Genomic DNA, 15,221 nt, shown 5'->3' with positions numbered 1-15,221 from the left:
ATCTGCTGGAATCCTGGAGCACACTGCAGTCATCCTGGCATTAATTATGTCAGAGTCTGGGAAGCCAAGCATCTCTTCATGTGAACACATCGTATTCCTCAGCCCCAGCCCTGGAGTGCAGACCAAGTCTTGCACACCTGTTCATGGTGGCACTTACTTGAATTTCGTTTATGAACAAGTGGTGTCTGTCACCTTGTTGCCCAGAATTGCTTCATTATGCCCTATCACCCTGCTTCTCCTTTTGTTTATGTTTTTAAAAGGCTGTACATATTGTGTACTGGAACCAAATTGGAGCTTGACTGAATATGTTGCCTTTGCCATGTTTTAAAAAATTTAAAAGAGCATAAATCTATTACCACATTATGTACAATCATATTACAGTATGATTTTGAGAAATATTCAAGGCTTTGGGCTCAGTGAGAGAATGCTTGCCTACCATGCATGAAGCCCTAGGTTCCATCCTTAGCACCATTAAAAAACAAAAACAAAAAGAAAGAACTATTTAGGGCATTAAATTATGTTTAAGTTTGTACTTTCCTTACAAAAGAAAAGTTATTATGAGGTGTGTCAAGGCCAGACCAGACAAACATTTCTTCATTAATTTTGGTCACATCTAAACATGTCAAATGATCTAGGGTAAAATGACACACGAGGATCTTAGTTATTTAGTTCATTTAATTTCTGTGAAATTAGTTTTTCTGTACATAGATTTGATTTTTAAGAAGTATTAGAAAATATTTTTGTGATAAGAATTTTGCTATGTAGAGCAGGTTCAAAAGGAATATAAGAGCCTTTATAGAAATCTCTAAGTGTGCTTTTAATTTATAATCAAATATGCTATTTGCTACAATTATATAATAAATAATTATATAGAAAGGTCAGAATAACAAGCAAAATTTTAAGGGAGGAAAAAGCTTTTGAAGATTTATGCATTTTTCACTTCTTTAATATGAAGATATAAAATAAAATTCACTAATTGGAGTACATCCACTCTTGTTTAGTTGACCCACTATTAAATGGGATTTTACCAGAATAGAAGTCTTTAATTTTCTAAAAATTATTGCTGGTCTTTGCTCCATCTCACATTCATGAAGTAATTTTGCAAACAGAGTGAAAACCTAAGTTGGAAAGATCACAACTGGATGATGGAAACAGTAATTTAAAATGGAATATTATTTAGATTTTCCTGATATTAAAATTAGGACTTCTTTTACTATTGCTTTATTCCCGAAACCATAATAATTCTCATCTGAGTAAAGACAAAGCTACCAGATGACTCTAAAAATGGAGAATATGTTAAGAGACAAGTATAACACAATAAAATCAAGTATAACACACTAAGTTAATAGATCAAATAGGCCACATTTGAAAGGAAAAAGAGAAATGGGTAACTAGGCATTTTGTTTAATGTTTAATGTATTGCATCAACTTAAGAATTTCTTAATCAGAGAACAATGTCTAGGTTTTTTTTAAATAGAAATAGGAATTGACACAACTGATGTAACCTAGCATTGCTTCTGATTGGTTATCAGATTGTGCACTCACTTCCTAAATATTTAAAAGGCAACAAACCCTTAATTTTGGATTGATTTCTAATCTGTTTTTCTCACCTTACTTTCAGAATAGTGTCTAGCTGACAAATTTTCGTAACAGAATAAATTATTTGCTAACACATTTCAACCCTTCCTTATGTATATGGAGAGCTATGTGGGTTTTTTAAGCGGAGAAAAGTGTCCATTTAGAACTCTTTCAAAACATCAAATAGCCTTTGCTTATTTTGAGGTTGGTAGCAGTGGCTGATAATGGCATATGCTTTTCAATCTCCCACACCTTGGATAGATAACTTGACATCATTTGGAAGTGTATGTCATTCTGTAAAATTTCCTCCAAACAGATCAACAATTCAAAAGAAAATAACTCCTCTACTAGGTAATGAATTTTTTTTTTTGCTTTTGTGATTATGTCATTTCATTAAATAATCAGACCCCGTTACTGTGGTTACTGGTTTGACTTGTATTCATAAACCCCCCAAAATCAGCATTTCTAGATTTATCAGCCAACCAATCTATAGCATTTTGTTGAAGAATGACACCCAAGTAAAAATTTCAGTGAGTATTTTGCTGTATAAAAGCCAGAATTCTAAAAGCAAATAGAAATTGGTGTAACTGATGTTTAATCCAGTTGTACAACAGTAAACTGAGTTTGCTGCTGCTTCTTTTTTTTTTTTTTTTAAGCTGACGCAAGTTGGGCAGAGGGAGGTGTTGGAGAAAGGTGATGGTGTTGATTGGCTTGTCTCGTTCACTCCCACTGGTCTTTAAATCATTGTCTAGGTCTCCAAAGGTTCATCTCAGTCAACTCTGTTTCAGGGGTCTGCCATTCCAAACAATTCAGGAAAGACTGCACAGGACTGGATAAATAATTAAGGTACAGCTATTTTTACATATAAATGTTTGCAGTGTTAAATAGTGCTTTCTTATTATGTTGCTTTTTTATTCATTACAAATTAAAATGTTTGAAAATACTACTTGGGTAACTTTTTTTTTCATTTTAAAAAAGATCAATCAATGTCAAACATTGAAATTATTTGCCCAGATCCTGAATGCAGTTTTCTTTTGTAGATAATTTTAGATTTGAGCATAAAATCAGAAATGTGGATAAGAAGAAAATGAAACATTATAAAGACAATAGGTTTAGTTTTAGTTATTTATGTCTTCTGGTTGCTCACTGAATGTAATAAAGTGTTGACATAATTTGTCTTAGGATCAAACACAAAGTTGTAGAAGTACAGTTTAATGTTACACCATTAAGGATTTTCCTATATTTTGAAAACAAAATAAAACAAAAACAATCTAAAAACACTGAATCAAAAGAAGGAACATCACATGAGTACAGCAGATGTAAATGACTAAAGATTTGGGCTAAAACATAATTGAAGGAAAAAGAAAAAGAGTTATTCTTACCTTATCTTCTCAATTTGACCATTTTAAAAAGAATTTTTAGAACAAAGTTACTAGAAGAAACTGGGGAATTGTATAGAATATAAACATAGCTTTAGTTTTTGAAGGGCTAGAATTGATTACCTAAAAATAGGGTTGTTTGCTTCAAATTTATTAATCAGAAAGGGAAAATTCCCAGTGGATTTAAGTATAGTTGTGTCTTAAGCATCTTACAGAGTATATGATGATGATCTGTATTAAAAGCCCAGGCAATAGCAAAATTGAAAAATATTTGAACTGAAGGAATATATCATACTCATGGACATTGATTGGGCAGCACAGAGGTTGTAATATTTGGACAAACTGAAGAAATTTAGGTGTGTTTTCTATAAAAGATTGCTGTTTATTTTACAGTTCAAGAACCTCCTGTTCATATTTATATTTACATCATGTTCTGGGATTTTCTTGATAGAATTTATACATAGATTCCTAAGAAGTACATTGGCAATATTGGAAATTCTGAAAAAAAAATTGTACTTTTGATCACTCTTGGAGTTTTCTTTAACCATGTTATACAATACATTTTAAAGATTGTGAATCATAATGGCGTAGGGGAGCATGTGAGGAATGGAGGAACTTCAGATAGGGCAAAGGAGAGGGAGGGAAAAGGAGAGGGGATGGGGATAGGAATGGCGGAATGAAATGGACTTCATTCCCCTAGGTACATGTATGAAGACACGAATGGTGTGACTCTACTTTGAGTACAACCAGAAAAATGAAAAATTGTGCTCCATTTATGTACTAAGAATCGGAATGCATTCTGCTGTCACGTATAACAAATTAGAATAAATAAATTTTAAAAAGATTATGGAAGCAATTATTTTTAATATGATTTACTTTAAATAAAGTAACAACAATTTTTTTTCCAAAAGAAAAACAAGTACCTGTGGGGTGGCCTACTATCTATTATATAGAATATAAATATTTCAGAATTTACTGCATCCAGTTTATTAGCTGTTATGCATTTAAAATGTATAGCATGAAGAGTCACAGTGATAATAACATAGATGCTACATATCCTTGAATATTCTGCAAGCTAACTACTGTTTGGAAAAATATGATCTCAAATTTATTTCAGAATTAGATGATTAGAAAAATTTATGTCTTCTAAGAACAGATCTGGAAAGCCTGTCTGGGGGAAAAAAACATTCAAATATAATGCTTTAATTCTTATATTAGCCAGAAGGTAGTGTTTTAGCTCAGGGAAGAGACCTCAGCATAGGGTTAGTTATTGTGCTTTTTCTAGATTTTTCCAGATGCTATTTCTAAGCTGCATCTCAGTAGGGGAAAGGAATGGAAATGCTAAAATATTAGCACCAGCAATAGGAAATAGTCAAGTAAAGAAGGCCCTATTGTTATGGGCAAGTTTCCTCTCTAAGACATTCCACCTCAGGCTGAATGGAAGCTAATTTCTGTGAGAAACTGTGCCGCAGACTAACAGGCTACCTTACTGTCGAAGTGTGACTAGAATGGAATTGCTGGGATATTAACGGAACTTAACATAATGGCAATATTAGATAGGCTTAAAAGTTAAAGCCGGAGTCATCTATCTGAGGTATAAGTTAGATGTCACTTTAAATTAGTCCCTTGGATGTAAGATACTTGACTTTCTGAAGTTGCATGACCAGCTAGCCTCACTTGCTCAATGCTAAATGCCCTGTGGGGCTGTCTGCTACCTAAACCCGATCTCAGAGTAGACTTGTGAGTTCTGGGTTGGTATGAGAGATCAGACCAGTAGTGATGGTGGGAAGTCTATGCTGATTATGATAGCTCTCTTTCCACCTGGATTTACCAGCAAAATAAATGTTTGCAGTACCTACAAGAAGGTCATAACTTCTGCTTCTTTTTTGCTTACCTGATTTGGTATCTTTCTTTCAAGTTGAGCCACGCATGTAAAATTTGAGAAGTTTACTGTTTTGAGAATCTTCCATCCTCAGTGTGTTAGGTAACCACTCACACAACAGAACATTAAAATGTACTAGAATTTGGATGTAAGGAATCAGTTACTTAGGGCATTTAGATATTTCCTTTTCTTTTGATATTGTTGTTGTTTTGATTTTTTAGGTAGTCCTAGGGATAGAACCCAGGGCTTCACACCTGCTCAGCAAGTACTGTACCACTGGGCCACATCCCCAGCTCCTAGATTACTCTTAATAAATGTGATAAAAATGGAAGTCTTCTAACCTGATAGTATTCTAAGTACTTTTGCTTCAAGCTTTGATTTTCTAACTCCAAGAATGAGTCAATTGAATCGGCAGTGCTGTTGACCTCTGTATTGGTATATCCAATCGTTTTCTGTAAGACCTCTTTGTATCACAGGGAAACTTAATGGGCAGGAAGGCTGAACTACAAAAACTTCTGTCAAATCAAATTTGATCTTTCTTTTAGAAATGCTTTGACTTTTAGAAATGCTTTGAGCAAAAAGCTGTTCTTTTTCCTGGTGAGCAGGAAAACAGTTCCATTTTATCTTGAACTATTAATCCCTACAACTGCAACAGGAGTGCATGCCTGTATCTATAATGGAGATCACTTCAAAGGATGTTGGTCTTAGTAGAATATGGCATCAGGCACCATGCTAGATGCTGGGGACAGGTAGAGTCTACAGTCCCAGCACTGTTCTACCCTTGTGAAGCTTCCTGCCTAGAGGGAAAGACAATTCTTTGTCAAATAATTACACACATAAAAATGTAGGTACAGAGAGTGATGAGTACTCTGAGGGAAAGGAGAACATGCTACAGGAGCATATGATGAGGATCTAGCTTTGTTGTGGGGGTCAAGGAAGGATTCTCTGACCATACGGCCTTTAAAGATGTTTCGGTTGTCTTGGTGAACATCAGGAGACACCCGGTTAAGAATGTGTAGAAGTTCATACCATGCAGGGAGCCCCACTGGGTTGAAAGGTCCTGAGGTCATGATGGGGAAATGAAAGAAGCCCATTGGATTCAGAGAAGGAGAGACGCTGTGATTCTACCTGGGGCTAGATGGCTGTGCCTGAGTAAGAGGATGTAGAGCCTTACAGGATATGAGGACATTTGACTCAAAAATCCAAGAGAAAATCACCACGGGACTGTTAGGAAGTTATCTGGAATAAAGGCAGCCATGGAGGTAGAAGCGGTGGATTTTAAACATATGTTGAAAGAAGGACTGATCGGACTTGGTGATAGGTTGGAAATGAGTAGAGAGGTGACAGACAACGGATGAGAGGTGTCAATGATGATGGCTAGATTTCTCCAATGGGTGAATGGGCGAATGGAGGCGCCATGTACTCAGACGGGGAGCAGTGGAAGAATTTAAGCCTGTGGAAATTGTATCTTTGAGTCAGTGGTGGCGTTTGTCAACATCATGCTTTTCTACTCTGCTCCTGCAGTGATTCACTGTGTAGTTCAATAAGAATTTATCCAGAGGAAAAATAGCAAAGATGTTACGATGTATATTATATAGTTTATTCCAAACTCTGTTTTCACTCATAGGCCGAGCTCCTCAGGTGCAGGAATTGTCTTATTCATTTTCTGTAACTTTCATAATTTCTGGCTCATGTTTCATTCTCAATATTTATTGAACAAATGAATAAATAAGTACCATCTGTGAAACACTCCAAAATTGAAATATAATAATGTGAGTAATCATGCAACTAAATTTTAGCATTCACAATGCAGGCTAAATACTTCAAGGTACACCCTTGGTGCTGCAGGCAAAGGATTCAGAATATTTCATTTCTCATAATGTTCTAATGATTTTTAAAAATGTGCTTTGGGCTGCTATTCCCTTAAAATAGGCTAGTAATAGAATGTTCAGAGGCAAAAATACGAGCTATGAAAATGTTTTCTAACTTTTGTGAGAGTTCCCATGACAAGGACCAAAATTAGGACTATGGGCTGAGGTCTTAAGCTACTATTTCATGGGATGTATCACCGTCAAAAGAGAACCAGATGAATGTTTCATGTATGGTAAAAATAGCAAAAAATCAGGTCTTAATTTTCTTATTTGTGAAGGAGGACCTATCTTGCTTGCAATGTTAATGAAAATTATGAGAACTATAAAGCCCTCCTTTAGAAGTGCCAGAGATAAATTAAGCATATGAAATGCGTTGTCTGTTTGTGTGCAGATGCAATCATCCATAGGATTCTGAGGGGAAAAGAATGTGAATGTATTGAGGGGCTAGTAGATGCCAAACTTTGACATACATTATCTCATTTGGATCCACACAGTGTTACTTTTGTGGGAAACAATAATACCCTCATTTTGCAGAAGATGAAAAGGGCAGAAGTTAAATAACATGGTCAGGATTTATACCCAGCTCTGTGAGTCACTATGGCCAGAATTCCTGTTCCCAGTACAAACTTTAATTCTCTTTAGGAGAGATAGCAATACAGAGATGGCAGAGTGTGGAGTCCACTGAGCCTGTGTCTCCATGACTCATCTGGAATAAGAACAGAATTAGCCACTGTGAACAGCCTGTGCAAATAGCCTGACATGTTAGAGAACATAGTCCAGTGCATTCCTGAAACTCAAAGAATAGTGTATCTAGAACACTGAGAAGGGAAGTGTCTAGCTCAGAGAGGTGGGTGGACTATGTGGAACCTTGCTGGATGTTGTTTAGATATGTGTCCCCCACAGACTCATATATTGAAGGCTTGGTCCCCAATGCAGCAATATTCAGAGGTGGGACTTTTGGGGAGTTATTGGATCATGAGTTCTCTGACCTCATTAGTGATTAATCTGTTGATCACTGAATAGACTATTGGGAGGTAGCAGAGGCTGAGGGAAGTGGGACTTAATAGAAGGAATGGATCCTTAGGAGGGGTCATGCCCTTGGGAACATCATCTTGTCCTTGGTCCCTTCTCTGTTCCTCAATATCTCTTTCTCTGCCTCTCTTCCTCCCTCCCCCCACTTCCTGGATGCCATTAGCTGAACAACATTCCTCCACCACACCCTTCCGCCATGGTGTTCTCCCTTGCCTGAAGCCCAAAGCAAGGAAGCTATCCAACCATGGACTGAGACCTCTGTAACTATGAGCTAAAATAAATCCATCCTCCTTCTAAGCTGTGTATGTCAGTTATTTTGTCATTGCAATGAAAAGCTAACACACTGGGCTTGTTGAGAGTTTGGGATTTTATTTAAAAATAAAGGGATGACATTAAAGGGTTTGAAGCAAAGAAATGTCATAATCTATGTTGTTGCTGTTTGAAGATCACTTTGGCTTTTGTGTGGAGGATGAATAGGACAGTTAGAGAGGCATCCAGGAGCTCAGTTAGGAGGCTATTAAAGTACACACTAAGAAATGATGGTAGCTTAGCAAGAGTGATGGTGGAAGAAATGGAAAGGAGACGAACTCGAGAAATACTTCCATTAGCTGTAAAATCAATCAGACTTTCTTAAGGACTGGATGTTGGGGATAAGGAAGAAAAATTTCTAACAGAAGACTCTTGAACTCTGGCTTAAATAATTGAAGAAATAGTGCAGCAGTTTTTGAATAGGAAAGAAGGGAACTATCACAAGGTAGATTTTAGGCACATTGAATTTAAACTGTCTTGAGATATGCAGGTGTCAGCTACGCCACTGGACTCAGGGCAGGCGCTTACATCAATAACTCTGTGGTCCTCAAAGACTCCTCAAGTTCCGTCTTCAGCCCAGGCTTTTCCTAAGTCCCTGAATATGAAGCTCTAAGAACAGGATCTCCAATGTCTAAGGGCAAAGGATGGATGTCCCAGGCCAAGGAGAGTCAATTTGTCCTTCTCCACCTTTTTATTCTGTTCAGGCCCTCAACCCCTTGGATGATGCCTGTCCACATTACTGCCGGCTGATATTCTTTACCAGGTCTACTGATTCAAAGGCCAATCTCTTCCATAAATACCCTCCCAGACACATTCAGAAATAATGTCTTACCAGCTTTCTGGCTGTCCTTTAGCTGAGCCAAGTTGACATATAAAATTAACCATCAGTGTGTGTTAAGTCTTAGAAGTCGATTGAAAGAAGAGGGCTTAGGATCTAGCCTTGAGGAAATCAAGCAATGAAACCTCAACCAAAATTATACTTCTTAAAAGAACAAGCCCACAAAAACTGTGAAAAATAATAGCAGTGTCATCAACAAACAGATTTTTTTTTAAGAATTCCTAGAAGCTGGAAATGATTTAGATAGTTTGAGAAATAGGAAAGGAACCAGGATAAGTGTGTTTTTTTTTTTTTTTTTCCCTGAAGGGAGCTCTGTAGCAGCTCCAAGTTAAGTCAACAAATTCAAAGAGGCATAGATTAGAGGAAACCAGTGATAGGACTCAGCAAGGAACCTCACTTTGGATGTGATGGTCTGTTAGGGCTGCTGGTTTTGCCCATAAAATAAATCTCTGATTGTATTTATAAAGAAAAGCTGTAAAGAAAAGACTATAGAATTAGCATTGGGGCCTCCATAAAAGACAAAGAGGTCTAACAAGCAGATATAGATACTCCACTCCCTGGATAATATATTTCATCCCCAGAGTAATCTCTCCTAGAGTGGCAGCTGTGCCCAGGAGTGAAGTTCTTACACACACACAAGCCACAAAGGAGCCACTTACAGAGACCTGCAAGGAAGCAGTGAAATGAGCTGATAAAATGTCTGAGAAACCCCAAGCGCTAGCTGTCTAAAGTAACCAGTCCACTCCTTCATTCATAACTATGAACAGACAACCAAGGATTATAAGAATTTTAGGTAAACCAGCAGCATGAAAGAGAAAAACAACAACGAGCAAACAGAGTAACTGCCCCAGAAGAAACAAGGAACTTCTGAAAGCTTCCCATCAATATCCTTATAAAAGATTTGGGAAGGGGCCAGGGATGTGGCTCAGTAGTAAAGTGCTTGTCTCACATGCATGAAGCCCTGAGTTTGAACCCTAGTAACACACACACACACACACACACACACACACACACACCAAAAAAAAAAAGAAGAAGAAAAGAAAAAAATATTTGAGGAGATGTTGCATTCATAAAACTAAACAAAAGAACAAATTATGAATAAAAATTAAAAACATGATTAAGAAAAATAGTTGCTTGAATAGTTAAGTTGAAAAGTCAAATGGATATGGTTGAAGATATGTTTGTTATTTTGGATGTGACATAGAGGAATTATACTTGAATATAATCAAAACCCCTCTGACTCAGTTTATCAATCCCAGACTGGTAACTAAAAAAATATAAGGACATTAGTATACTTCTTTCTACCCTCTTTCTACACTTCTAATTATTTTAGTTAATAAATATGTTTACAATGATTCATTTATTATGTAGTCAAATACTCCATTTGGTTCTTTGGATGATTCTATTTATGCGATCATAATATAAATCTTGGTTATTGGTTTTCTGTGTTTAGAAGCAACCTACAGACAAATTATAACAGATAAAATTGCTTTACAGCAATCATGTGTTGTAATTCTCAACATTGTCCTATGGTGAGTAACAAAGCACCTGGGTCAGAGGGGTTTCAGTGAGTTATTTAAATTTAGAACAGCTAACTTTAAATGAAGAAGTAAGAACAGAAACAGTTTGGGTGCTGCTGAGAAGTGAGGCTGGTAATGTATGATAGGTGAGGGAAACCTTCATACTCATTTGATATGAGTTTCGGTTCTTTTTTTTTTTATTGTTGGTTGTTCAAAACATTACATAGTTCTTGACATATCATATTTCACATTTTGATTCAAGTGGGTTATGAACTCCCATTTTTACCCTGTATACAGATTGCAGAATCACATCAGTTACACTTCCATTGATTTACATATTGCCATACTAGTGTCTGTTGTATTCTGCTGCCTTTCCTATCCTCTACTATCCCCCCTCCCCTCCCCTCCCCTCCCCTCTTCTCTCTCTACCCCCTCTACTGTAATTCATTTCTCCCCCTTGTATTATTTTTCCCTTTCCCCTCACTTCCTCTTGTATGTAATTTTGTATAACCCTGAGGGTCTCCTTCCATTTCCATGCAATTTCCCTTCCCTCTCGCTTTCCCTCCCACCTCTCATCCCTATTTAATGTTAAACTTCTTCTCATGCTCTTCGTCCCTACTCTGTTCTTAGTTACTCTCCTTATATCAAAGAAGACATTTGGCATTTGTTTTTTAGGGATTGGCTGGCTTCACTTAGCATAATCTGCTCTAATGCCATCCATTTCCCTCCAAATTCTATGATTTTGTCATTTTTTAATGCAGAGTAATACTCCATTGTGTATAGATGCCACATTTTTTTTATCCATTCATCTATTGAAGGGCATCTAGGTTGGTTCCACAGTCTTGCTATTGTGAATTGTGCTGCTATGAACATCGATGTAGCAGTGTCCCTGTAGCATGCTCTTTTTAGGTCTTTAGGGAATAGACAGAGAAGGGGAATAGCTGGGTCAAATGGTGGTTCCATTCCCAGCTTTCCAAGAAATCTCCATACTGCTTTCCAAATTGGCTGCACCAATTTGCAGTCCCACCAACAATGAGCAAGTGTACCCTTTTCCCCACATCCTCGCCAGCATTTGTTGTTGTTTGACTTCCTAATGGCTGCCAATCTTACTGGAGTGAGATGGTATCTTAGGGTGGTTTTGATTTGCATTTCTCTGACTGCTAGTGATGCTGAGCATTTTTTCATGTGCTTGTTGATTGATAGTATGTCCTCCTCTGAGAATTGTCTGTTCAGGTCCTTGGCCCATCTGTTGATTGGGTTATTTGTTATCTTATTGTCTAATTTTTTGAGTTCTTTGTATACTCTGGATATTAGGGCTCTATCTGAAGTGTGAGGAGTAAAGATTTGTTCCCAGGATGTAGGCTCCCTATTTACCTCTCTTATTGTTTCTTTTGCTGAGAAAAAACTTTTTAGTTTGAGTAAGTCCCATTTGTTGATTCTTGTTATTAACTCTTGTGCTATGGGTGTCCTATTGAGGAATTTGGGGCCCGACCCCACAGTATGTAGATCGTAGCCAACTTTTTCTTCTATCAGACGCAAAGTCTCTGATTTGATATCAAGCTCCTTGATCCATTTTGAGTTAACTTTTGTGCATGGCGAGAGAAAGGGATTCAGTTTCATTTTGTTGCATATGGATTTCCAGTTTTCCCAGCACCATTTGTTGAAGATGCTATCCTTCCTCCATTCCATGCTTTTAGCCCCTTTATCAAATATAAGATAGTTGTAGTTTTGTGGATTGGTTTCTGTGTCCTCTATTCTGTACCATTGGTCCACCCGCCTGTTTTGGTACCAGTACCATGCTGTTTTTGTTACTATTGCTCTGTTGTATAGTTTGAAGTCTGGTATTGCTATACCACCTGATTCACACTTCCTGCTTAGCATTGTTTTTGCTATTCTGGGTCTTTTGTTTTTCCATATGAATTTCATGATTGCTTTATCTATTTCTACAAGAAATGCTGTTGGGATTTTGATTGGCATTGCATTAAACCTATAGAGAACTTTTGGTAATATCACCATTTTGATGATGTTAGTTCTGCCTATCCATGAACAGGGTATATTTTTCCATCTTCTAAGATCTTCTTCTACTTCTCTCTTTAGGGTTCTGTAGTTTTCATTGTATAAGTCTTTCACCTCTTTTGTTAGGTTGATTCCCAAGTATTTTATTTTTGGGGGGGATATTGTGAATGGAGTAGTTGTCCTCATTTCTGTTTCAGAGGATTTGTCGCTGATATACAGGAATGCCTTTGATTTATGTGTGTTAATTTTATATCCTGCCACTTTGCTAAATTCATTTATTAGCTCTAATAGTTTCTTTGTAGACCCTTTTGGGTCTGCTAGGTATAGAATTATGTCATCTGCAAATAGTGATAATTTAAGTTCTTCTTTTCCTATTTTTATGCCTTTAATTTCTTTCGTCTGTCTAATTGTTCTGGCCAGTGTTTCGAGAACTATGTTGAACAGAAGTGGTGATAGGGGGCATCCCTGTCTTGTTCCAGATTTTAGAGGGAAGGCCTTCAATTTTTCTCCATTCAGAATGATGCTAGCCTGAGGCTTATCATAGATTGCTTTTACAATGTTGAGGTATGAGTTTCTATTTTTTTTTCTTTTAACTATATGCAAGTCTTCATTCTCTCTGGTAGCTTTTAAGCATCTTCTTTTGACTTTTAATGTAATGAATTTAGAGTGCCTGGTATTAGTGATAAATGATTCCTCCTCCTTGAAATACCTGTGCTGTTTTAAATTCTGAGAGTTGCTTCCTCTGGATGATTCTTTACCATTTTATATTTGTTCCATCTCTTTTATTCTTTCCCCACAATATCTCTTAACATCTCCTTCAATATCTTTCTTCTTTAGCTCCTGTGCTATAATTTGAGTAATTTCCAGGGGTCTATTACTATTGCTTTTTAGTCTAATAATTTAAAAGTCTTAAATCGCTTTGCTAATTGTAGTTCCTCAAATGTGAATATTACTGTTTCTTGTGCCTATTGACAATCATATGAGAGAATTTCCCCTGTGTGGACTTTTGTGACTTGTAGTTTGGGGTTATGAACTCATCCCAAGTGTGAGCTGCCTTCCAGGTGCTCAGTCTGGCGCTGCATTAAGGAAGCATTGCTATATGGTTATAGCAATTGCTATAACATTTAGCATTGCTAAATGTTTGTGAGGGGATTTATGGATTTTTGTAAGTTCTAGAGCAACTTTTCTGTTAGTTTCTCTGCTTGGATTTCCTGATCAAACGTGAAATCACATTTCAGAACCACTCCTTTCAACAGTGATCATATTTCTCCCATATAATGGTTCAAGAATGATTGAATGAATTAAATAGTAAACATTTCAGAAGACGTTGTATCAACAACATAAAATGGATACATGGCATTTAAAAAAAAAAAAAACACAAAGCCATTTTCACTTTGAGAAAATGAGGCCCAAAAAGTTAAATGACTTGTACTGAGATCCAGTGAGCAGAACCTAAACGTTGTCATTTTCTGGTTGTTAAAATGCATTTTAATTTGATATGGATGGTGACTGATGCTGATTCAAAGGTAAACCTGTGCTTTCGTTTGTTGCTATTCTTAACTTTGGCTTCAGGATACAGATGCCTAGAAAGTGGCTTCCTAACCTTGATCCTATTCTGGATTGCATGTTCATCAATGTGTAGGTTGTTATAATTCTTTCACACTCAGTTAAATTCAGGCAGTAATTTTCTTTCTAATTATTGCTAATTATTGTTAGATCATATTGTTAGATCTTCCTTTGTCAACAGGAAATCATGCAGTCTGCTTACAAATACCTAAATCCTTGTGATGACTGCTGCCACATTTTACAATTTCTCTTTCTTCCTATGGTGACTAGCAAAGCACCTGTCATGTTCATTGTGCATAGGCACTTGCTAATTATCTACTGGCTTAGCAGCTTTTTGTAAGTTTTCTTCTTCTTCTTTTCTATATGAAGCCAAGGAAACTCTGGGGATATATTTATGTAAAGTTCTTAGGAGTTTACTTCTTTTCCATGTTTGACAGCAAGCACCTTCAAAGTAAGAGATTCATATTTATTATTCTAATTTAAAGAAAATGATTTATTTTGTGTCCTGTTTGCAGAACACAGCGTTCTGAACATCAACACAAAGTAGAAGAGCCTTAAACTGAAGGGTCAGTATATTATTTACACTGAAGGAGGCGTCTGTGGACAGGAAAGCGCTGACAGGTCAAATGGATCCCATGGAGCTGAGCAATGTCAACATCGAGCCTGATGATGAGAGCAGCGGTGGAGAAAGTACTCAAGACAGCTACACAGGGATGGGCAGTTCAGAAAAGGCAGCAATAAGCAGGTATGGGGTTAAAAATCACCTGCTCCATGCAAAAGCAAGACTGACTTCTGGATGTGGAAAACAAGGGTGTCATTGGGAAGAATTGGATTTATTACAAATTGGAGATCACAATGGCCTGGATGTCAACATACCAATTCCCTGATATAGTAATAAAATGTCAACCCTTTGTGTGACTTCATGTCCTTTTCTCCACTAATAATGTTGCCTATAGTTTGATTATATTAGCCGAGCACTGAACTTCATTTTAGAACTATTGTTTCTCAGAGTCTTCTTCCCTTGCTTGCCCTTGAGTGTTGCTTCATCCCCAGGGTTCAATAGCGATCCTTTTCTAGGTGTCCTCTGAGCAAGCTCATTGTAACCATCATGGGGTCACCCACTCAGATGCCACATTCCCAGCCTGTTATTTCACAACCAAGTTTCAGATCATTATATTTAATGGTCTACTGATACACACACTTCTACTGGATGACTAATGTGTCTGAAAT

At 37.0% G+C, this 15,221-nt stretch overlaps 1 protein-coding gene and 1 long non-coding RNA gene across 9 annotated transcripts in view; one reads left to right on the top strand and one right to left on the bottom strand.

The window, feature by feature from the left end:
* SLC38A4 (solute carrier family 38 member 4) overlaps positions 1-15,221 on the top strand; it is a 63,761-nt gene that overhangs the window by 21,863 nt on the left and 26,677 nt on the right. For 3 of the 6 annotated variants that reach the window (XM_081311704.1, XM_081311706.1, XM_081311705.1), the window contains exon 2: positions 14,507-14,736. The exons of 2 other annotated variants lie outside the window; for them this stretch is intronic. In XM_081311704.1, coding sequence (XP_081167830.1) covers positions 14,618-14,736 — 119 coding nt within the window. In that variant the 5' untranslated portion in view covers positions 14,507-14,617. Of the gene's footprint in view, positions 1-2,366; positions 2,425-14,506; positions 14,737-15,221 lie in introns of all 6 variants that reach the window. One more of the 6 variants, XM_081311707.1, reaches the window with a different exon arrangement.
* Positions 1-15,221, bottom strand: part of LOC308658802 — a 64,364-nt gene that overhangs the window by 37,749 nt on the left and 11,394 nt on the right. The gene's annotated exons all lie outside the window — the stretch shown is intronic.

Source organism: Spermophilus citellus (assembly GCF_964194105.1).
Source record: "Spermophilus citellus genome assembly, chromosome: 10".
Taxonomy (NCBI): Eukaryota; Metazoa; Chordata; class Mammalia; order Rodentia; family Sciuridae; genus Spermophilus; species Spermophilus citellus.
Note: the sequence above shows the minus strand (reverse complement) of the source record. Positions and strands in the feature narration are given on the sequence as shown.